We start from the raw sequence: 21,225 nt of genomic DNA, 5'->3' as shown, positions 1-21,225 counted from the left end.
GGGACGCTCGGGGCCGTTGCTCAAGGACGTACGGCGGCCATGGCCACCGGCCCCGGCCGGGGGGACCTGCCACGTGCCCGTCCCCGCCGTGGGGGACCACGCTCCGTGCCCCCGCCCTGCGCATCCCACCCAAGCATCCCTGGGGGTGCAGCCAGTGGCAGTGGCCTCCCCATGGGGACGGGGGACAGGGACTCCTCGGGGCTTCGTAGTTTTAATCAACCCTCCGGGCGCTGAATCCTGCCGGAGTCGTCCCTATCGATGTCGAGGGGGAAGATTTAATAAGGCCCGTTTACGTTGCCATTGATAGAAGCTATTAGCGAAACGACCGCGGAGCGATGGTTAATAAAATATTTACTGTCATCCGTCTGGGAGGGCTCTGGGGGCAGCTTCACCGGCCCCACTCGAGGTGCCAAAAAGTTTCCGGAGCTGCGGGGTGAACGCTGTGCCCCGGCACATCTCCGGCAGCTCCGGCACCTCCACAGCGAAGGGGGCCTGGGGCCAGCAGCCCTGGAGAAACCGCTTCCCCTCCGCCCTGCCCGCTGCGTATTTTTCTCCCCAACCACGTATTAAAAAGAAATCGGAGCCCATTTTCCTGCAATAAATTTGGCAGAATGGAGAGAAAATGATCTGGCTCTGGAGGGGAGCCAGCGGCCCCGGATACACACCGGGGAGCAGCTGGGCGCTGGAGCCCGGCCACGCAGCCTTTGCTCCTGTAGGTAGCGGGAAAGCGTCTTCCCTGGCTCCGGCGCATCCCTCGGGGCACGGGGAAGGGGTCCCAAAGACCTGCTGCCCCCCACGGATGGGGGGATTCTGGTGGCGGCAGCCCCTTCCCGGGCGTACCCCGCCCCGGCAGGGATGCGGGCACGGTGGCGGCATTTGCACCGGGGCTACCGATGCCGGTTGTCCGGGGTTTTAGCCGGGATGGGCTGCAGCAGGACTCGGGCTCTTGGAGGCCTGAAATCTGGGGAGCTGCCCCCCCCCAGCATACAGCCCTGCTGCAGGGCTGGGGGAGAGGCTGCGGGGACCCCCCAGTTCCCCGTGCACGGACCCTGCGGCGTCCGGGCCTGACCCTCTGTCCCGGACGGCACTGCTGGTGCCGTGGGCTCCATGCGGGGATTTTGGGGCCCGTCGTGCGAGGGGCTGTTGGTGCTGGGGGGGTCCGTGCTGGCTGCAGCGGGGCTGTTTCCGCAGCGGGGTCTGCGCTGGCTGCCGTGGGGCCCCCCCATGCGACGGGGCTGCTGGTGCCGGGGGGCTGCGCCGGCTCCCGTGGGGCCACCCGTGCAGTGGGGCTGGGCTGTCGCCTCCCCCATGCAGCGGGAGGGTGCGGGGCCGGGGGGCTCTGCCCGCGGACCCCCTCCGGCCCTGCCCTGCGCTCCCCTTGCCCCACGGCCCCGTGACGAATCCACAGCCGAAAAAGACGGCTCTGCTTGCCGAGCCCCCCGCTCGCCCACCCCGGCTGCTGTGGGGAGGGGGCTCGCTGCGGCACCGACAGCCCCACGGCCCTGCCACTGCCCCCCGAGGCGTGGGGTGCACACGGGGCCGTGGGACACGGCGGCCCCCCCGGGGGTGCAGTGCCAGGGCAGGACCCTCGGCCAGCTGCGGTGGCTCTGGGGGTCCCCGGCACCACGGCTGGGCGGGTGTGGGGACCCCACTCACGCCGCGTCTCCTCTCCGGCCAGGCGTGGAGGGAAGCCCATGGCCCCCGGACCCCCGGACCCCCACCCCGCCGCGCCCCGGCCCCACAGCCCCTAACGCCCCCAGGCCCCCCCCGGCCGGCCCCGGGGAACCCCGGCAGGTAGGGAGGTGCCGGGGGGGGCATGGGGGTGCTGGGGGGGTGTTGGGGTGCTGGGGGGGTGCACTGGGGTGCATGGGGGGGCTGATGTTTTGGGGTGCAGGGCACCAGTGCAGTGAGGAGGGGGCGCGTGCATGGGGGGGGCGCTGGAGGTGTGCTGGAGGGGCTGGGCGGGGGGGTGCAAGGGGGTGCATGGGGGGGTTGGCGGGGGGTGCCGGCTGTGCGGGGCCGGGGGGGGCGGTGCGGGGGGGCGGTGCCAGCAGAGGGGTCTGGGGGCGCCGGGGGGGACCAGGGCGAGCGGTGGGGGGCGGGGGCGCTTAGGGGGCGGGGTCAGCGCTCGGGGGTGCGGCGAAGGGCGTGGCGTGGTGCTCGTCACTGGGGGGCGTGGGCGGTCTCGGCCAATGAGGCGCTCCGCCCCGCCTCCGCCCCTCCCCCGAGCGCTCCGGTCCCGCCGCCGCGCGCCCCCGGGACCGAGCCGGGCTGCGGCGGCGGCGGCGGCGGCGGCGGCGCGGCCCCGGCCCGGCCCGGCGGCAGGTAGCGGGCAGCGGGCAGGGCCGGGCAGGGCCGGGCCGGGCCGGGCAGGGGGTGTGGTTGAGCCGAGCCCACCGGGCGCCCTGGCACCGGGAGCACCGGGCACGGCGGGGACGTCGGGGGGTGGCGGGGGCGCGCAGCTGCAGCTCGTTCCCGGAGCCGTCCCGGGGCTGCGGGCAGGGGCCAGCACCGGGGGCACCATGGGGCCGGACCCGTCCTGCCCTCGCTGCTCCCCCCGGCCCCGCGGGGCTGCAGAGGGGGCGGCCGGGCGGCGGCGGCACCGGCCCCCGGGCGGGTGGCAGGTTCCCCGTGGGCAGGCCACGTCCCCACGGGCAGGCCACGTCCCCCGTGGGCTGAGCGCAGCCCCGCCGTGGTCGAGGCCGGCACATGGGTGCCATGTGCCCTGTCAGGCGTCGCCCGGCACCGGGAGGGGCGAGGATGCAGATCCCGGCACCCCGGGGACCCCCCACACAACGCACCCCGCTCCCGACGCCGTCCCCTCTCCCGCAGGTCGCCCCCGCGCCGCTGAGCCATGCGGGATCGCCCGGCCCCCTCCCCGCCAGAGCCATGAGCGGCTGCCGGTACAATGGGGGGGTGGCACGGCCCCGGGGCCCCCTCAGCGCCTCCGCCCGCACCCTGAAACCGCTGGAGGGTGAGACCCAGCCCCTGCGGCCCCACCGGCCCCCCGGCCTCGAGGTGGTGGTCTCACAGCCAGAGCAGCCCGGGGGTCCGGATCCCGGCCCGGCGGCGGCCCCGGGGCAGGATGCGGCCGAGGAGCGAGGCCGAGGGGCGCGGAGGAACCAGAACATCGGGTACAAGCTGGGGCACCGGCGAGCCCTCTTCGAGAAACGCAAGCGCCTCAGCGACTACGCCCTCATCTTCGGGATGTTCGGCATCGTGGTCATGGTCACGGAGACGGAGCTGTCCTGGGGGGTCTACACCAAGGTATGGGGTGCGGGGGGGGGGGGGGGGGGGCCGGGGGGGCCGGCCGGGCTCACACGGCCGCTCCCCTCGCAGGAGTCATCGTATTCGTTTGCACTGAAATGCCTTATCAGCCTCTCGACCGTCATCCTCCTGGGGCTCATCGTCATGTACCACGCCAGGGAGATCCAGGTGAGGGGCACCCGCCGGCGGGCGCTCGCCGGGGCCGCGCCGCCCCGGGGATCCCACCACCCACCACACGCCCTTTTCTCCCCCCGCAGCTCTTCATGGTGGATAACGGTGCCGACGACTGGCGCATCGCCATGACCTACGAGCGCATCTTCTTCATCGCCCTGGAGCTGATCGTCTGCGCCATCCACCCCATCCCCGGCCAGTACCTCTTCACCTGGACTGCGCGGTTGGCCTTCACCTACGCCGCCTCGGTGGCCGACGCCGACGTGGACATCATCCTCTCCATCCCCATGTTCCTGCGGCTGTACCTGATCGGGCGCGTCATGCTGCTGCACAGCAAGCTCTTCACCGACGCCTCCTCCCGCAGCATCGGCGCCCTCAACAAGATCAACTTCAACACCCGCTTCGTCATGAAGACCCTCATGACCATCTGCCCCGGCACCGTCCTCCTGGTCTTCAGCATCTCCTCCTGGATCATCGCCGCCTGGACGGTCCGCGTCTGCGAGAGGTACGTGGGGCGCTCCCCGACTGGGCTCTTGGAGGGGGGGGCGCGGGGCTGGGGCGCAGCTGAGGACGCACGGTGCAGACCCCGAGGGGGGCCGGGGGGCTAGAAGAGGCCCCCCTTGGAGAAGAGGCCCCCGCTCTCCGGGCAGAGCCTCCCCGGTGGGACCCTTGCGCCCTGGGCGGTGGCCGCGATGGTTTTGCCAAACCAAAACCGCTTGCCAAGGCGAGGTGGGGGCGGCCGGACCCCCAAGCTGTCCCCAGACCCCTCCCAGGCCCCTCCGTGCCCCCCTGCAACGCGGCGGGACCCCCTCTCTGCCAGGAGGAGCTGGGGGTCTCACAGAGGGGCAGAGACGACCAAGCCCTTGCGCAGGATGTGGCCCGTGCTCCTCAGCTGCGCCCGCCGGGATGCCGGGGCCGGGGTGCCCGCGCCGGTGCCCTGCCCGTGCTCGCCCCTTCTCGGCCGCTGCCCCGGGACGCGCATTAACTGCTCTTGTTTTCCCTCCCCGACCGCTCTGCTGCTCGCAGGGACAAACTGTGAGTCACCCAGGGCCCGACAGCGCGTCCCGCGCGGGGCGTCCCCCGCCCCAGGCTTCTGCTACCCAGAATTTAGGATTAGCTGCAGCCGGCGGGTGGGGGGGTCAAGACTGGGGGGCTGGGAGGGGGGCAAAGAGGCCGTGGACACGGAAAGGGGCCGGAACCCTTTTCCACTTGGAACCTCAGCAGCTGCTTTCCGTCCCCCCTGTGCCCCCCGACCGGGGCGGCCGCAGTGCCCAGCCTGGCCGCGGGCACAAGCCGGGGGTCCCATCGCAGCGTGTGGGGGGCCAGAGCGGGGGTCCTTCTGCCCCGGCTCTCGGGGTGCTCTCAGAGGGGTGGGCTTGCTGTAGGAATCTCTGTGGGTCCCTGGGAGACCCCAGAGGGAAAAACCCAGGCAAGGAGCAGAGCCGAGCCGGAGCAACCGGGAAGGAGCCGCTGGATCCTTCTTGCCTCGAACCGGAGGCTTCAGCTGAGTTTCCAAAGCTTTGGCTCGGCTCCGGCAGTCGCCGTCGCTCGGCGTTTCCCCTCCTTTGCGTACGCGGTTCGGGCGCGTTGAAGGAGCCCTGGATGCTCCTCGCGAGGACGGAGAGGAGTGGGGAGCACCGCAGCCCCCGCCGCCCCGGGCAGCATCGCCGTGGGGTGACATCCTTGGGCTGCCGGCCCCCAGCCCTCGCTGCCAGCCCACCCCGGGGTGCGGGTCCCCCCCGGCCGCGTGGTGCCCCCCAGCATTGCCCCGTTGCACCCCTCGGTGCCGGCTGAGGTTCCAAGCCCAACCCGTGCGGCTGTGCCGGGGGGACTGTGTGGAGGGACGCAGCAATCCTAAATTCCTCGCCGCACGCTTGAGTCCGCCCCGGCTCGCTCCCCTCCCCTGCCTTCCCGTTTCTCACACCCCGCACCCGGTTCTCCCGGCTCCCCGCTGCTCCCCGCATGCCCCTGTCCCGCTGCCCAGCTTGGCCGCATCCATCCAGCACCCGGCCCCGCTGCTCCGCGGCCCCGGCCGGGCTCATCCCGGTGTGCGCGGGGGCCGTGTCCGGGGGTCCCTCGGGGAGGGGGCGGGGGGCACAGCAGTCTGCGTTCGTGGCATCGGTGCTGGCCACGAAATCTCAAAGCACAGTGTCCCCCGCTCCCCCCCCCACCCGCAGCGACTCCCGCGGTGGCCTCGGGGCCCTTCGTAGCCCTGGGCTTGCCCGGGGGGGCAGCTCGCCGGGGTGGCTCACGGGGCAAGGGGTGCTCTGCTCCGGCTGGCTCCGTGCAACCGTCTCCCGCTCTGCAGAGATGGGGCGTCCCCTCCCCGGGGGTCCGTCGGTGACACCCGTGTCCTGTGCTTTGAGATCTCTGGGGGAGCTTCGGGGGGGATGGAGGTCGCCGCCATCCGTGTGTGGGGGCTGCTGCTCCGCACCCGTCGCCTCGTTACCCTCGTCCAGCAGCCCCCCCCCCGAGCCAGCCCCACGCCCGGGGGTCACAGCCACCCCGGGGCTCACCTTCTCCTCGTGGCCGTGCCTGGTGTCCCCAGGGTGTCCCCAGCTCCCTTGGGGCCCCGCGTGCCAGCGGCGCGGCCGAGAGCGTGGGGCTTCTCCCAGCTGCAGCCGCCGGATGGGAAAGCAGCTAAAAACCATGCGGCAAAGCCGGCGGTGCCGGGGAGGGGGCACGTGGCGGGAGCGGGACCGTGCGGTGACGGTGGCTGCGCTCGGCCCCGGGCAGGTACCACGACAAGCAGGAGGTGACCAGCAACTTCTTGGGGGCGATGTGGCTGATCTCCATCACCTTCCTCTCCATCGGCTACGGGGACATGGTGCCGCACACCTACTGCGGGAAGGGCGTGTGTCTGCTCACCGGCATCATGGTGAGCGTCTGCGGGGAGCCGGCACGGCGGGGGGACTCCCGCGCTCCCCGCTCCTGCTGCTGCCCTCACCGTCGGGCGCTCTGCCCGCAGGGTGCCGGCTGCACCGCTCTGGTTGTCGCCGTCGTTGCCAGAAAGCTAGAGCTCACCAAAGCGGAGAAACACGTGCACAACTTCATGATGGATACGCAGCTAACGAAGCGGGTAAGACCCCCCCCGCCCACCCCTCCCGGGGTCCCCCTGGCCCCATCGCCGGGCGCGGGACCAGCCGTCTCCATCCCTGACGCCGCCGGCGCGCGGTTGCCTCCAGGTGAAAAATGCTGCTGCCAACGTACTCAGGGAAACGTGGCTCATCTACAAACACACCAAGCTGGTGAAGAAGATCGACCATGCCAAAGTTCGGAAACACCAGCGTAAGTTCCTCCAAGCCATCCATCAGTAAGTGCCAAACCTTTACCTGCTTCCTACCAGGAGGTTTTTCCCGTCGCGGCTCCGGAAGGAAAGCCGGGCGCTTCCTCCCCTTCTGCGCCCGCGCTGCCCGGACCCCCGGCTTGGGAGCCAGGTGGTCCCTGTCCCCCGTCGCCGCTGCGGGGATGCTTTCCCAGCGGGTGGGGACCCCGGTGATGCTGGGGTGACCCCAGGGGTACCTGATCGATGAGGCTTGATGTGACCGTGTCTGCCGTCCGGCTTCACCCGCATCGGGGAGCAGGGCTGGGGGCTGCGAGCCCCCGGGCGCCTCCTGCTTTTTTTGGGGGGGGGGCCGGAACGGAGGGGTGCCCGGCTTGGGGGGGGGCACACGCGGAGGGGGGTGCCGTGCTGCGGCTGCTGTGGTGGTATTAAACCTGCTGTTGTGTTTTGTCTCTGTTCTGCCCCGTCCCTGCAGGGCTCAGAAGTAAGTCGCCCCGCGGGGCTGCTCCTCTCCTCCGTCTGCTCCCGTGTGCATGGGCTGGGCGCCGCGAAACGGGGGGCACGCGGCCCTGCAGCCCCCCCCGGGGCCGTCTGGGGCAAGGATGGAGGGGCAGAGGCGATGCTTGCGGGGGGGGGGGGGGGCTGCATGCCAGGCTGCTGGGGACGGGGGGGGGGAGCGGGCTGCACGGGGGTGTCGCTGACCTTGACCCGGCTCCCTCCCCGTCTCCGCAGGTTGAGGAGCGTGAAGATGGAGCAGCGGAAGCTGAACGACCAGGCCAACACGCTGGTGGACCTGGCAAAGGTGAGCGACGCCGGGCTGGGAGCTGGGGGGACCCCACTGCGGGGGCTCCCGGTGCTGAGGCCCCCCCTCCACCGGCATGTCCATGTCGTGTCCCCCCCCCCTGCCCCGGCAGACCCAGAACATCATGTACGACATGGTCTCGGAGCTGCAGGAGCGTAACGAGGACCTGGAGAAGCGGCTGGGCGCCCTGGAGAGCAAGATGGAGGCGCTGGGGCTGAGCCTGCTGGCGCTGCCGGGGCTGGTCAGCCAAGCCCTGGGGCAGCAGCAGCGCGAGCTCCTGGGGAGCTGGACCCCCCGTCTCTGCTCCGCCACGGCCCCGTGCACCCCCACCCGCCCCCCCGGGTCTCCTTCCACCGTCCCCCCCACCTCCTCAGACAGCGGGTGATGGGGGGGCCGGGGGGGGCCGGGGGGGGCCGGGGTCCCTCTTATGTCTGGCCATCGTGTGGCTGATCTCAGTAGCTTTGTTCTGTAAAGCCCTGTATAAATTTCCTGCGTTCACTGTGCTGGCGTGAGGCTGGACCCCCCCCCCGCCCCGGGCCCCCCCGGGCCCCCCCGGCCGGGCAGGGGGGGAGCCCTGGCCTCCAGGAGGGCTTTGGGAAGGGGAGGGGGGGGGATGGAGCAGTCCTGGGGGGGCAGGAGTTGAGGGGAGGGAGGGAGAATCCAGGAGCCCTGAGCGGTGGGGGGGGGCGGGTTGGGTGGCTGCCCCCCCCGGGTGTGGGGGGTTGGAGGTTGGGGAAAGGGTGAGGGGACGCCTGGGGTCTTGCCTGGAGGGTGCGGAGGGGGGGCAGACCCCCATGGTGAGAGCAGGGTTGAGCCCCGTGGGTTGAGGGTGTGGGGGGGGGGGGGACGGCTCTGTTCCTGGCTCTGCCACGAAGTGACCTTGGCGAAGTCACGTCACCTCTCTGTGCCTCAGTTTCCCCCATCTGTAAAATGGGGGGTGGGGAGGGACGGGGGGGCAATGGTACCGGCCATTGTAAAGTACGGCCATGCAATATTCAGCCCAGCCCCCTGCCCACGGGGTGGGCAAGGACCCTCCGCCGGGCCCCCCACGGCCCCGGACCCCCCGGGGGCCCGTCCCGCTCCCCAGCCGGGCCCTCGGGGAGGGGGCCGGGGGGCTGAGGCGCACATTAAAGGAGGCTGAACCGGACGCGTCGCTCTCTGCTCACGGCAGCGGGACCCCCGCCCGGTGGGAGGGGGGGGCACGGGGTCCTGGGGGGGCGGCTGTGGGATGCTTTGGGGGGGCCCCCCCCTTGCTGCAGGGGCTCTCCCCGGGCCGGGAACCTTGCGGGGGGAGGATGAGACCGGCCTGGGGGCTCCAACCCCCCCAGGGGGTGCGCTGGGAGCTTGCAGCCCCCCCGCTTGCTGGCACTGGGGCAGGTTTGGGGGGGCTGACAGCAGCGGACGGGGGCTCGGTGATGGGATGGGGGCCCAGAGCATCCCTGGCCGCGCCGGGGTAGCCGGGCTCCCCGTGCGGAGCCCCGGGGTGCCGGTGCTGCTCAGCCCCGACCCTTTGCAAAGCCAAAACCGGGGCCCGGTGCTGGGGCCCCGCAGAAGGCGGGTGCAGGGGCAGGATGGGGCCCTCGGCCGGAGGCTGTGCAGGAGGTCGGGGTGGGCAGGGGCCTGATCCTGCCCCCGCGGGGCCTCGTGCCGCGCTTCGGGGTGGCGCGTCGCGGTTAATGTTTAACCGCTGGCGCCTGCCGCGGGCAGCGGCCGCGGGACGTCACGGGGAGCCCCGGGGCCGCGTCCCACCATGAGACGGGCAGGTAACGCCGGCGGCGGGGGCTCGGGGGTCGGGGGCTGTCCTGGGGGGGCTGGCACAGGGACGGGGGGGACGCGGAGCCCGGGGGGACGCAGCGGGGCCGGTGGGCTTGACGCGAGCCCGGCAGCATCCGCGGGGTCCTTGGTGGTGGTGGGGACGGCCGGCGGCGATGCAGCGGGGACCCTTCCCCTCCTCCTGCCCGGAGGGGCTCCAGTGGGTCCCTGCCCCTGCCTGGCGTGGGTGCTGGGCACCGGGAGCACCAGTGGGTGCCTTCCCACTCGCCCACGGACATTTCCAGCCCGGGCGGGGGTGGCAGCCCTCGTTCACGCACCAGGAGGGGGGACGCCCCCGGGGCACGGTCGGAGCTGGCCGCCGGACCCCCGCGTCAGCGGCCGCTTCGTAGATCCCCGGCGCGCGATGGGGGGTGAAGGCGGCTCGGGGCCAGGCCGCAAGCGTGTCCCGCGGGGGGAGCGAGGCACGCGAAGAGGGCCGGTAACGCCGTCGCCCGTGCCGGCTTGCCGCGGGGTCTGCTCCCACCCCTGCTCATCTTGAGGCTTCTCCTCCAGAGGGGCTCGGCCCGGAGGCGGGGAAGCGAAGCAGCTGCCGGATGCAGCCAGGGGACCCCCACCACCCCAAAGCCGCTGGGAGCCGATGGCCGAACGCACCCACCCCACCGGGGAGCTGGGGCTGCCAGGTACGGAGCCGGGCGCAGGGGTGCTGAGCCCCCAGGCTGGGGGGAGGCGTTCGGCCTCACCTCCGTCAAGTCCTGACTGGGGGGCTTGAGCGGGGCTGGGGGCATGGCCCCCTCCTCACCGGCAACTGCCGCCTGGCCGGGGCACAGGCAGCCGCTCTCATCTTCCTCTTCCTCACAGCACTGCTCTGCCGGGCCGGCAGCCTCCGGTCCCTCCAGACGTGGTGGCGCGAGGTGGCCCGGAAGCACCGGGAGGTCCCCGGGAGTCCCGCCATCACCCGCAGCGGGGACAGCCCCGGGTGGTCCCCCCCGGTGCCCCCCGGTACAGCGGCCGCGCAGCCTCACGCCCCTCCCTTGTGTCCCGGAGGCTGCGCCAGCCCGAGCCAGGCGCGTCGTCTTCGAGGACGAGGTGATGCCACGGGGGAGACCCCCGGGGCAGGGGCGGGTCTCCCCCGCCGCAGACGGGGAGAAGCCAGAGGCTGTCTCCCCCCGGTTGGCACCCCAGCCACGCGCTGTCCCGGACTACGTGGTGTAAGTGACTGCCATGGGGATGGGCACGGCCGTGGGACGGGGTGGCACGGGGCCCTGGGGACCCACGGCCCCCAGCCGAGAGGGTCCTGCCTGCCTGGGTGTGCGGGCAGCGCCCGGGCTCTCCCTCCCGCGCCCTCAGCCTCGTGGCTTCGTGGCGGCGCAGAAAGTACCCGGCGATCCGGAGCCCCCGGCAGCGGGAGGGCTACAAGGGCGTCTTCCAGGACCAGCTGGCGGAGTACACGGAGCTGCTCGGGGAGGTCCGCGCTGCGCGGCGGAGGCTCCAGGAGCTGGAGGCGGCGGTGGGCCGGCTGCCACGGCACGCCGCGAGCAGGACGGTGGGTCCCTTGGTGGGCCGCTGGCTGCGGGTGCCATATGTTTTGCAAGCGGTGTTGGGTGTGATGAGTTGGCTGGTCTCTGCAGGGACTCGGGATGAACCTGGGGGGCTGTACTGGGCGGGGCGGGGGGGCAGGGGGAGACGCGGACACCCGGGCTCCGGCGGCTGGGAGGTGCGAGCCGTGCTCCCAGGCACTCGGCAGCTGCTGGAAAATTAACGAGCGGCGGCGTTTCCCAGCGGCGCCGCGGGCGAGGTTTTCGCTTCGTGGTGCTGCGGGAAGGCTGGCTGCCCCCGAGCCCCCCGGGCTCGTTAGCTCCGGCATCCTCGTTAGGGCCGTGCTAGGCCAGGCTGAGTCCTCGGGGCTCCGGGACGTGTCTTTCTGCCCCGTGGGGTGGGAGCGGGGTGGCCCACGTCTGGCACGAGTACATGAGGAAGAAGAGGGTGAGAAAGGGAAGGGCTCAGGATCTGCTCCCCGGGCCAGGGACCCAGGGGGGCTGCGAGCCCACGGCCTCCCCACAGTGCCTCTCCCCCGCCTCCAATGCTCGAGGGGTCCCCGGGGCGCTGGGGGAGCCCGATGCCGGGGCAGGGTTCCTCCCGGCTGAGCACGGTCCGGCCGGCAGGATCCGGCCTCCCTGGAGAAGCAGCAGCAGCGCTGCGAATACCTGAAGAAGAAGCTGACGCACATCAAGGCGCGGATCCAGGAGTACGACCGCGACGCCCGCGACAGCGCCGTCTACTTCTGAGCCCGCGCGCCGGCCGGCACGCACGCCGCGGGACGATGACCCCAGGGGAGACCCCAGGGGGGACCCCAGGGAGGACCCCAGGGGCTGGGGAAGGGGGTGGCGATGCCGTAGGGCGAGTGGGGTGCACCCAGTGCCCCCCAAGGTGTTGCGCCCACCCGGGCATGGAGAGCAAAGCCGCAAGGCCCCTCGTGCTGCTGGTTTTGGGGTCCTCGGGGTGCTCCGTGCCCTGGGGAGCCTGGGGGCCCCGGGCGCTGCCCGTCCTCGCGTGGGAGCCGGGCCCTGACTGTGCCCCCACCTCACCCCGTGTGAATTGGGGGGATGCCCACGCGGGGCAGTGGGTGCAGCGGCAGAAGTGGCCAGAACTGATTTTAATAAAACACAGTGATGTTTGGTGTGGGGTTTTTTTGGGAGAGGGTCTTAATACGCACCCTGGGGCACCCGCAGCGGCTGGGGGCAGCCGGCAAACGCCTCCCACGCCGGCACCCGTGGGACCCGTGGGGGGGGGGGCGGGCAGGGGGACAGAGCAGAGCCCCGACCCCAAAGCCCCTGAGGGACCTCGGGGCCTGCCCCCCCCCGCCCCGGGGCTTCCCCTTATTGCACCCCGTGCGATTTAACCAACCGCCCCCGGAGCCGCCCGGGCCGCGGCGCTGAGAGGCGGCGGCGGGGGCGGCCCCCGCGGCTGCCCCCCCCGCCCCAGCCCTCCCCGGAGGCGGAAACCGGGGCCGGGCCGGGGCCGGTCTCCAGCAGCGCCCGGCCGCCGCCGCGCCACCGATCGCGGCTGCCATTTTAAGGTGAACAAAGAGGCGGAGGCGCGGGCAGGTGAGTGGCTTCGGGACTCCCCGGCACCGGCGGGCCAGCCCCCGGTGCAGGAGGGCGCACCGGGGGTCCCCGCTCCCCGGCGCCCCTGCACGCACCGCGGTGCCCACCGGGCTCCCCACCGGTACGGGGCTCCCCACCGGTACCGGGGTCCCCACCGGGCTCCCCACCGGTACCGGGGTCCTCGCCGCGGTGCCCACCGGGCTCCCCACCGGTACGGGGGTCCCCACCGCGGTGCCCACCGGGGTCCCCACCGGTACGGGGCTCCCCACCGGCACCGGGGTCCCCACCGGTACGGGGCTCCCCACCGGCACCGGGGTCCCCACCGGTACGGGGCTCCCCACCGGACGCTCTTACAGGTACCGGGGTCCCCACCGGGCTCCCGCAGCCGCAGCCCCGGCAGGTGGAAGGCGAGAGGCGGTGGCTTCTCCCGGGGGGAGCGGGGCTGGGGGTCTCTCAGCCCGTCCGGTGCCCCCGCGGCGGGGAAGGGACCCCCGGAGCCCCCCTCCGTGGGGTGGCCCGGGTCGCCGTGCCCGGGTTACCGCTCCGGGAGCCCCGCTCGGGGGGTTCCCGTCGCCGCCGTGTCCCGGCGGCCGCTCGGGCGGGGGTCCCCGGTGGGGTGGGGGGGTCAGGCCGCGGGCGTTAATCTGATTGGGATGGGTGGGTTTGGGGATTTACGGGGGGAGGTCGGGATCCCTGAAGTGTGGGGGGCGGGTTGGCTTGGGCACCCGGGGGAGGTGCTGCCCCAGACCCCACGGCTGCCCCAGGGGCCTAATCCTGCCCGCTGAGCCCCGGCACCGCTGGGAGCGGGCGGCCGGGTTGGGTTTCCCACGAGGGTTCAGGTTTCCTCCACGCTGCTCCCCTCTGCGGGCCGTGGGGTCTTCACATCGTGGGGGTCTCTGGGCCAGGGGGTCTCTGCATTGGGGGATGTCCACATCAATTCTGAAAAAAACCCCCATATTTTTGGAAACTGCTTTGCTACTTTTCACTGGGATGTTGCTAATGTGCCCTGTATTTTTATTATTATTTTTTTTTTAATCCAGCCAGATCTGCTTACGGAGGAACCCTCGGGGTTAGCGCTAGCCTTGGGTAAGAGGTTTTCTGTTTTAATTAGAATTTAAACAATCCAACGCATTCCGGTGGTGTCTGGCGGCCGCGGTCGGGGGGGCCGGGGCCGGCGTGGCGGGGCTGGGGTGTGGGGCAGGGCTGGGGTGCGACCTGGCAGCTTTTGCTGGGAGATGCTGGGTGAGTCACTTCTCCCCGTGCCTCAGTTTCCCCATGAGTGGCGGTGACTCCGGCGGCGCGGCGTTGGGCACGGGCGGGCGGTTGTTGACGGTGCCGTCGGGCTGGTGACGGCAGACCAAAGTCCCCGCCGGGTGTGAGGAGGTGTAGAAACCCGGCAGTGCCACCTCGCACAGCCGCAGCGCCGGTGCCGGCACCTCCCGGTGCAGGACCGGCTCCGACGGCTCCGTCCGTTCCCCGCCAGGCTCTCCGCTGCCGCCATGTTCAGCAAGAAGTCCTACGACGGCCCCCCCACGGGCTATGGCCCCCCCACGGGCTACGGTCCGCCCACGGGTGATTATGGCTACGACTACGGCGCCCGCTCGCCGCCGCCGGGCTCCTACTACATCGAGGACGTGCCGCAGCACTTCTACAAGTGGACCTCGCCGCCCGGCGTGGTGAGGATCCTGGAGGCCATGGTCATCCTGCTCTGCATCGCCATCTTCGCCTGCGTGGCCTCCACGCTGGCCTGGGAGTACGGCTACGGCTTTGGGGGGGCTTACGGCAACGGGCTGGGGGGCTTCTACGGCTCCGGCTACTACGGCGGCGGGTTGAACTACGGCTACGGTTACGGGGGCTACTACGGCGGGGTCACCAACCCGCGGGCGGCCAACGGCTTCATGATCGCCATGGCCGTGCTCTGCTTCCTGGCCCAGCTGGGGCTCTTCGTTGCCAGCGTCAGCAAATCGAGCAGCTCCCGCTCCCGTCGCTTCTACCTGGTGGTCATCGTGGTCTGCGCCGTGTTGGCCTTCGTCATGCTCATCGCCTCCATCGTCTACATCGTGGGGGTGAACCCCCAGGCGCAGATGACCGGCAGCTACTACTACAACCCCTTGCTGACCATGTGCAACCAGATATACGGCAGCAGCAACTACATGAACCAGTACCTCTACCACTACTGCACCGTGGACCCCCAGGAGGTGAGGGTGCCCCCCAGCTCCGGCCAGACCCCCCTCTTTCAGCCAAACCGGCAGCGCAAACCCCTCGCTCGGTTTCAGATGCGGCGCTGAGCAAGGGCGGCGCGGGAGGGGGAGCACCGGCAGCCACACGTCCTGCCCTTGGGACGGCTGCGCCCAGCCGGGTCCCTGGCCGGGGTTTTCCCCTCGGTCTTTTGTGGTTTTGGTGGTACCGGTCACGGTTTCGCGGCTGCGGAGGGCAGGGGGTGGCGGCCGTTTGCCGGGGCCGCGGGAGGAACCGGGGCGAGCTGGCTGCCTGCGCCGGGGAGTTTCGGGGAGGGGATGGGCTATCGTCCCGGCACGGACCCGGTACCTGGTACTTTGGTCTTCCCGGTCGTAAAAGTGTCCGAGGGAGGTTGGGGCAGGGGCGGGCTGCGTGTGCCGGTGTGGGTGCGGGGTCAGGGTGCCAGCTGGGTGCCAGCTCTCCCCAAGCACCCCTGATGCTGCCGGCCTGGCTCGGGAGCCCATCGGGTCAGTGGGGCAGCGAGAGCCCTCAAAACAAAGTTCACCGGCCCCGGTTTCGGCTGGGGCCGGCGGGGATCCTGCGTGGCACATGGGCTGGGACTGGCGCTGCCGGTTCCCATCCGGACGGGCTGGCTGTGCCGCATTCCTGTGCCCTGAGCGGGGGGAGCTGCGGGGCCCACGCTGCTCCTGCTCCATGCAAAGGCCAAGCGTGGCCTAATCCGTCCTCGCCTGGCCCCGATTTCGGTGCAGCTGCAGGGATCTGGCCCGTGGGAAACCGCCCGGGCAGGGAGCCGGCGACGGGGCCGGGGTGCTGCACGGAGCTGCCGGAGGGTGCCAGTTCCCTGCTGCTCCCGAGCCCCGAACTTGTCCCGTCCCTGTGGGAAAACCAACCCCCATCCTGTTCCTTGAGCTGTCCCCAAAAGCTCTCGACCCCCTGATGGGCTCCATCCCGGCTGCCCGGGCGCGGGGGGCCCTGCCCCTCGCCCCCTCCCCAGCGCTGGGAGCATTTGGGTTGAGGGGAGCGATTCCCGCTCAGCCCCAGGGAGCTGCAGGGTCACTGGACCCCCGGCTTGGCTGGGATGGGGTCTTCACATCCCTTTGGGACCCCTGCCCCTCCAGGCCGTGGCCATTGTCTGCGGGTTCCTCATCGTCATCCTGCTCTGCCTCATCTGCTTCTTCGCTCACAAGACGCGGAGCAAGATCTGGAAGTACGGGAAACCAAACATCTACTGGGACAAGGCGCCGGTGGTCCAGGAGGGTCCCAACGTGGAGGAGTGGGTGAGTCCCAGCGCGGGCAGGGGGCTGGGGGGGTCCCCCCTTTGTCAGCGGGGCCGACGGTGCCCGAGGCAGCGCTGGGTGGGGATGCGCCACGGCGAGCGGAGGGGCTGCGTGGGGACCCCGGGGCCGCTCCCGGCACCGGGGCTGTGCCGAGCCCCTGCCATTCCCCGTTCCCAGCCTGGCCGGCAGCCGCTTTCTGCCCGGCCCGTGCCGCCCCGGTGCCGGCTCCCGGCACGCAGCGTTATCGCCGCCGGTGCGACGCCGTGCCCGGCGCTCGCTGGGTCCCTCCCCGTCGCCCTGTTCAGGCGCTGTGTTTTTTCCCGGCCGGTACCGTTCCGCGGCAGCCGCGCGAGGCTTTGCGCGGGGCGCCGGGCTGGGCGAGCTGGTCTCAAAACTCCCTGAAAGACAAACAGGGTGGGATCAGATGGGCCGGGCGCCAGGAGCGCCGAGGCTCCGGGTCCTCTCCCCTTGGCTCGCCCGGCGCTCGGGGACGCTGGCCGGACGCCGTTGCCCGTCACCACCGTTCGGTTTCAGTCCTGGCAATGATTAACGCGGCTCCCTTGGGGCTGTGCCGCCCCGCTGCCACGGAGGGAGCCCCCGGGGTTTTGCGGCAACCGAACCGGCACCGTTCGGGCTTCGAATGAGCCCGTGTCCCTCGGGTGGGGGATGCTGGGGACCCCCCTGCTGCGGCGCGGCCCCTGGGGACACGCCGGTCCCGGCCTGGCCCCGCCGCGTGCCGGGACGTGCCCCGTCCTGCTCTCGCTCTGCAGCTCCCCGAGCCGGTGTCTCCGCAGGAGCCGGTGCCTGGGGAGGGTGCGGGAATTCTGCAGCATCCCACGGGGAAGGGGCCTTTGAAATCCGCCCCTGCCCCCCGCACGGCTCTGGGGGGGCTGCCGCGCCCCCGCCGAGGAGGGGGCTGCCCAGGTCCCCGTGGGAGCTGGGACGGCGGGCAGCCAAGGACCGGGGTGTGGGCAGCCGGGGGGGGCTCCGGCACGGGGCTCCCCCCGCCGGGAGCCCGGGTCGCTCCCGTTTCCCTCGGACCCCGCGTCGAGCAGAACGGCCCCCCCGCCTCGCGCTGTGTGCAGCTCTAATATTTATTTTTCATTTTGCAGAAATACCTTTGTTCTGCTTTATTTATTTTTGTTAAAAGTCCCTCCCTTGCCAAGCATTTCCTGGCCCGTGGGGGGCCGGGCTGGCTGGGGGGCAGGACCCCGGGCTCGCCCTCACCTGCCCCTTGGGGAGGGTCCCCGCTCTGCCGGGTGCCACTGTCCCAGCAGGGTGGGGGCACCCACTGGTGACACATCCCCACTCGGTGGGGATGCAGCCGTGGGGAGGCACCGGGCTGTGAGACCCTCCCGGGACGTCTCGTTCCCTGTTTACGGCCGGGACCAAGATAAGCGGGTGACCTTCGAGCAGGCGTGAGCCGCCGGGTGCCGCAGCCTCCGGCATGGCACGGCACGGGGACGTGGCTGTCCCCACGCCGGTGGCTGCCGGTGGCCACCTCGCCTGGTGGCCCCGTCAGGCAGAGCAGCCCCCAATTAACAGCGTCTTCGTTAGCGGGGGGAAAGCGCCGGAGGAAGTGACTTCGCCGGCCGGAGCCCGCAGCCGACGTCCCCAGGGCCACCATCCCGGGCAGGGACCGGCTTCCGGCACAAACAACCCACAAAGGCCAGGAAGGAAGGGGGAGGGAGGGACGGACGGACGTCTGTCCCTCCAGCCCCACGTCCTCCTTGAGGATCCCTGGCCGTGCTGGGGCAGCGCCGAGGGTCCGCGGGGGGCGATGCTGGATGGGGCATGTGTGCAGCCCCCGGCACAGCCTGGGGGGTGTCACCTGCGGGTGCAGAGTGGGGTGCCAGGACCCCCGCGAGCTCTGCGTTCGTCTGTGCCGGTCTCCTGCTGGGACCCCCCGTGGTGGCATCACCCCCTGCGGCACTGGGGTCTGTGGACCCTTCTCCCGGGCACGTCCTGCAGCCTCCCCCTTCCCCAAACACTCTGCCCACCCGTGGGGGCTCCCCTGCCCCTGGCACCCCTTCGCTGCCCGGGACCCCAGGCAGGATTGCAGCGGCTGCCCCGTGGGCTGGGGACCAGTGTCCTCATGTGCCTGTAGCCACGGGCTGTGCCGGCCCACGGCTGAGCCCGTCTCCCTGCTCCAGGTGAAGAACGTGGCGGACGGGACCAGCATGCAGGACGAGACGGCCACGCTCGCCTACTCGGAGAAGCCGACGAGCCCCGTCACCGCGCCGCCCTACAGCCCCCCCTCCTACAGCTACGCCCCCCAGAACGGGTACTACCCCTCCGGGACCTACAGCAGCCGGGGGTGAGTAGCCGGGCGGCAGGACTTGGGGGGGACAGGGGTCCCTGGGCGTCCGTCCCCGCCGTGCCGAGCTGGCTGACGTCCCCGCGTCCCTTGCAGCGACCAGCCGGACCGGGCAGTCACCCCCAGCCCGGCGGCGGAGAAGATGCGGGAGCAGCCCAGCAAGCCTCCCGCTCGCCGCGGCCGCCGCCGCCGGCGCAACCCCGAGCTGGACGAGTCACAGTACGAGACCGACTACACCACGGCCGTGGAGTCCGGCGACGAGCGGGACCAGGACCAGTGGGGCAGGTGAGGGGGGACCCCTGGGAGCTTCCCCCTGACCCAGAGCCGCCCCTCCGGGACCTGACCCTGCCCCTCTCCCACAGCCTCTACCCACCCATCGCCTCGGACGGCGCCCGCCAGCGGTACAAGCAGGAGTTCGACACGGACCTGAAGCGCTACAAGCAGCTCTGCGCCGAGATGGACGGCGTCAACGACCGCCTCAACCAGCTCAGCAAGCGGCTCGACAGCATCTCCGAGGACAGCCCCCAGTACCAGGTCAGGGCTCTCGGGGCGGGGGGGCCGCGGGACAGCGCTTGTCCCCGTGGGGTGCCCACCCTCGTGGCGCCGGCCGGTTGTGACCCCCCCCTCCTGCCCCGTTCCCTCCGCAGGACGTGGCAGAGGAGTACAACAGGCTGAAGGACCTGAAGCGGGTGAGTATGCGGAGCTCGGCCGGGCTGGGTTGGGGTGGAAACCAGCAGCCCCCTCCCCGCAGCCCCCTCCCCACAGCCCCCTCCCCGCAGCTGAGGCCGGTCCCGTGCTGCCTTTCAGAGCCCCGACTACCAGACGAAGAAGCTGGAGACCAAAACCCTGCGCAACAAACTCTTCCACATCAAGCGAATGGTGAGCGACTACGACAAGGTGCGGGGGTAGCCTGCGCCCCCCCCCCCCATAATGGCAGGAGGGGTGCCAGGGGCTCCCAGCTCCACACCCCCCCTCTCCAAAGACTTTGGTGCGTTTTGTACCTTTGTTTGTATAAAAAAAAAAAAAACAAACCCAAAATTCAAAGCCCCCCCGGGTGATGTCGGTGCCAAGGGCGCGGCGGTCGGAAGCGGCTGCCGGAGCGCGGCCCCCCACCCCGCTGTGCGTGCCCCCCCGTGCCTGCCCCTCCTGCACGCTGGGGTCTGGGAGTCCCCTCCCGCTGCCGTACATACGTTTGGGGAGGGTCTGCTGCTCCTGCCGGCACCGGGGTCCGGGGTGCCAAAATGTGGCCGCAGCCCCAGGCTGGACGGGGCAGAGCAGCCCGGGGGGCTCAGAGCCCCCCCTGCGCCAGGCTGGGGCTGCCCTGTGGGAGCAGCCCTGGGCAGGGCTGGTGTTTTATAAGGAACTGGCTGAAACTGTGTATTATTTTTTTTTTTTAAATAAACTGTATCTATTGATTTTAAAGGGGTGGCGGTGTGAAAGGGGATGGGTGCCGGAGCGGTGCGGGCGGGTGGGCGGCGCAGGCTGGACCCTGCATCTCCCCCCGAGGCCGGTCCAACCCTGGGCTGGGCACCGCTCACCCCCCTCCCAGCCCCTTCATGATGAGGAGGACCCCCAGACCCCTCTCACCTTGGGGCCACCAACCTCTCCGTGCTTTGGGGGGAACCCCAAATCCCCCACCTTTCTCCCCAAAGACCAGGTCCAAACCTCTGTGCTGGCTCCTGCTCCCCTTTGTGCCGCTGATCCGGTTCTTCCCCAGCAGACCGCCGGCAACAGGATTTATTCCCGAGGGACCCCTGCATTGAAGAACATCACCCAGGGCCCCCCCCCCCATATCCCCCCTGCCACATCCCCACGATTTCTAAAACCCATCCAATTTTAGGTCTCTTAGAGGGGGCTTAAATTTTTGGGACCAGATCTTCATCACCCTGGGGTGGGCTTCATGGCGGCAGGAAAAGCCCCTTTCCCCGCTGACAGATCCCCGACCTCGTAAGAAACATCTTTTATTGACTTCAGTTAATCTGTTTAGTATCATTGAACGAGGATTATATTTTCAGTGAATCAATCTAAATGACAAACCCCCGGCTCATCCTGCCTCCGTCTGTCTGCACGGTGGACACCCCTGAGAAGCACAGCCTGGGGGGACACCCTGGGGGGCTCCCGCGCCGGCGGGACCACCGAGGTGGCCACCATCCCTCCGAGGTGGCCACCATCCCTCCGAGGTGGCCACCATCCCTCCGAGGTGGCCACTATCCCTCCGAGGTGGCCACCATCCCTCCGAGGTGGCTCTGCCCCACCGTGTGTCCTTTCCTCCGCTGGGGACAAGGACCCCTCCCCAGCAGCATCACCCCCTCCAGCCAGTTTTTGGTCATCTCCCCCCCCCCCCCGCCGCCCCCCCAGCCCCGAAATCTTCCTCTTCCCCAAACCTGGCTTAAAAAAAAATACAATAGTGAGGCACAGGAACATAGCGAGCGTGGGCAGGGGGGTGCTGGCACCCCCTTCCCCAGTGTGGGGACGGTGGTGGGTGCCGGATCCAGCCCCGGGGAGGGGGTTAAAGCACCAAGCGAGGCAGCGGGGAAGGGCTGGGCTGGATGCCGGGTGCTGTGTGGCACCCAAAAAAGGACCGTTTTTGTTTGCACGCCGTGCGGTGCACGGCCCCGGCCAGCTGCCCGTGTACCCCCATCGCCTCCTGCGTACCCCCCCGTCCCGAGGGTGGAGATGCTTCAGTGGAAAGTGCAGGGAGGGGGCTGGGACCAGGCCTGGACAAGCCTGGTCCCCAAAAAGGGGCTGCTCCAAGCTCAGCACTTCAGTCCTCGAGGCTGGATACGACCCGGCCGGGCAGGGGCAGCCCAAAGGGGCTTTAGAATGACCCTTTTTCCACGATTGCCAGGACTGGGAGGGGGGCAGAGGCAGGGGGTCCCGCAGTAGGACCCCCCCAGGGGATCGCCCCCGCCTCAGCGCCTCCGGCTCGAGCCTCATGCCACCTGAAATCCAGATTGGGAGGGACAGCCGGAGGCTGGCAGCCCCCTCCCCGGGCTGCAGCCCCGCTCCGACACAGGGGCAGAGCCCGGGAC

General features: G+C 70.9%; 3 protein-coding genes across 3 annotated transcripts; all 3 read left to right on the top strand.

Annotated features, from left to right (window-relative positions):
* Positions 1 to 2,726: 2,726 nt before the first annotated feature.
* KCNN1 (potassium calcium-activated channel subfamily N member 1) lies at positions 2,727 to 7,908 on the top strand (the record flags this gene model as incomplete). The annotated part of the gene is made up of 8 exons (XM_082010867.1): positions 2,727 to 3,267; positions 3,340 to 3,435; positions 3,525 to 3,943; positions 6,175 to 6,316; positions 6,407 to 6,517; positions 6,624 to 6,751; positions 7,454 to 7,523; positions 7,636 to 7,908. The coding sequence occupies exons 1-8, from the start codon at positions 2,761 to 2,763 to the stop codon at positions 7,906 to 7,908; spliced, it is 1,746 nt and encodes a 581-aa protein (XP_081866993.1). The 5' UTR covers positions 2,727 to 2,760.
* A 1,791-nt stretch (positions 7,909 to 9,699) lies between these two features.
* On the top strand, positions 9,700 to 11,581 carry OCEL1 (occludin/ELL domain containing 1; the record flags this gene model as incomplete). The annotated part of the gene is made up of 5 exons (XM_082010925.1): positions 9,700 to 9,774; positions 9,836 to 9,976; positions 10,341 to 10,502; positions 10,534 to 10,839; positions 11,459 to 11,581. The coding sequence occupies 5 exons, from the start codon at positions 9,700 to 9,702 to the stop codon at positions 11,579 to 11,581; spliced, it is 807 nt and encodes a 268-aa protein (XP_081867051.1).
* A 1,241-nt stretch (positions 11,582 to 12,822) lies between these two features.
* OCLN (occludin) lies at positions 12,823 to 19,891 on the top strand. The gene is made up of 7 exons (XM_082011057.1): positions 12,823 to 14,598; positions 15,718 to 15,876; positions 18,030 to 18,193; positions 18,290 to 18,478; positions 18,556 to 18,727; positions 18,841 to 18,882; positions 19,001 to 19,891. Exons 1-7 carry the CDS (start codon positions 13,900 to 13,902, stop codon positions 19,100 to 19,102), a joined length of 1,527 nt encoding a protein of 508 aa, XP_081867183.1. The 5' UTR covers positions 12,823 to 13,899; the 3' UTR covers positions 19,103 to 19,891.
* Positions 19,892 to 21,225: the final 1,334 nt, after the last annotated feature.

This window comes from Phaethon aethereus (genome assembly GCF_964289735.1).
Source record: "Phaethon aethereus genome assembly, chromosome: 26".
In the NCBI taxonomy this organism is placed as follows: Eukaryota; Metazoa; Chordata; class Aves; order Phaethontiformes; family Phaethontidae; genus Phaethon; species Phaethon aethereus.
This window is presented reverse-complemented; position numbering and strand designations above follow the sequence as displayed.

Bases quoted from the DNA above. Each gene is read 5' to 3' on its own strand.
- OCLN (XM_082011057.1), top strand. From the start codon at position 13,900: ATGTTCAGCAAGAAGTCCTACGACGGCCCCCCCACGGGCTATGGCCCC. The intron at 15,877-18,029 runs GTGAGTCCCAGC...TCCCTGCTCCAG, and splicing joins GTCCCAACGTGGAGGAGTGG to GTGAAGAACGTGGCGGACGG. The intron at 18,194-18,289 runs GTGAGTAGCCGG...CGTCCCTTGCAG, and splicing joins GGGACCTACAGCAGCCGGGG to CGACCAGCCGGACCGGGCAG.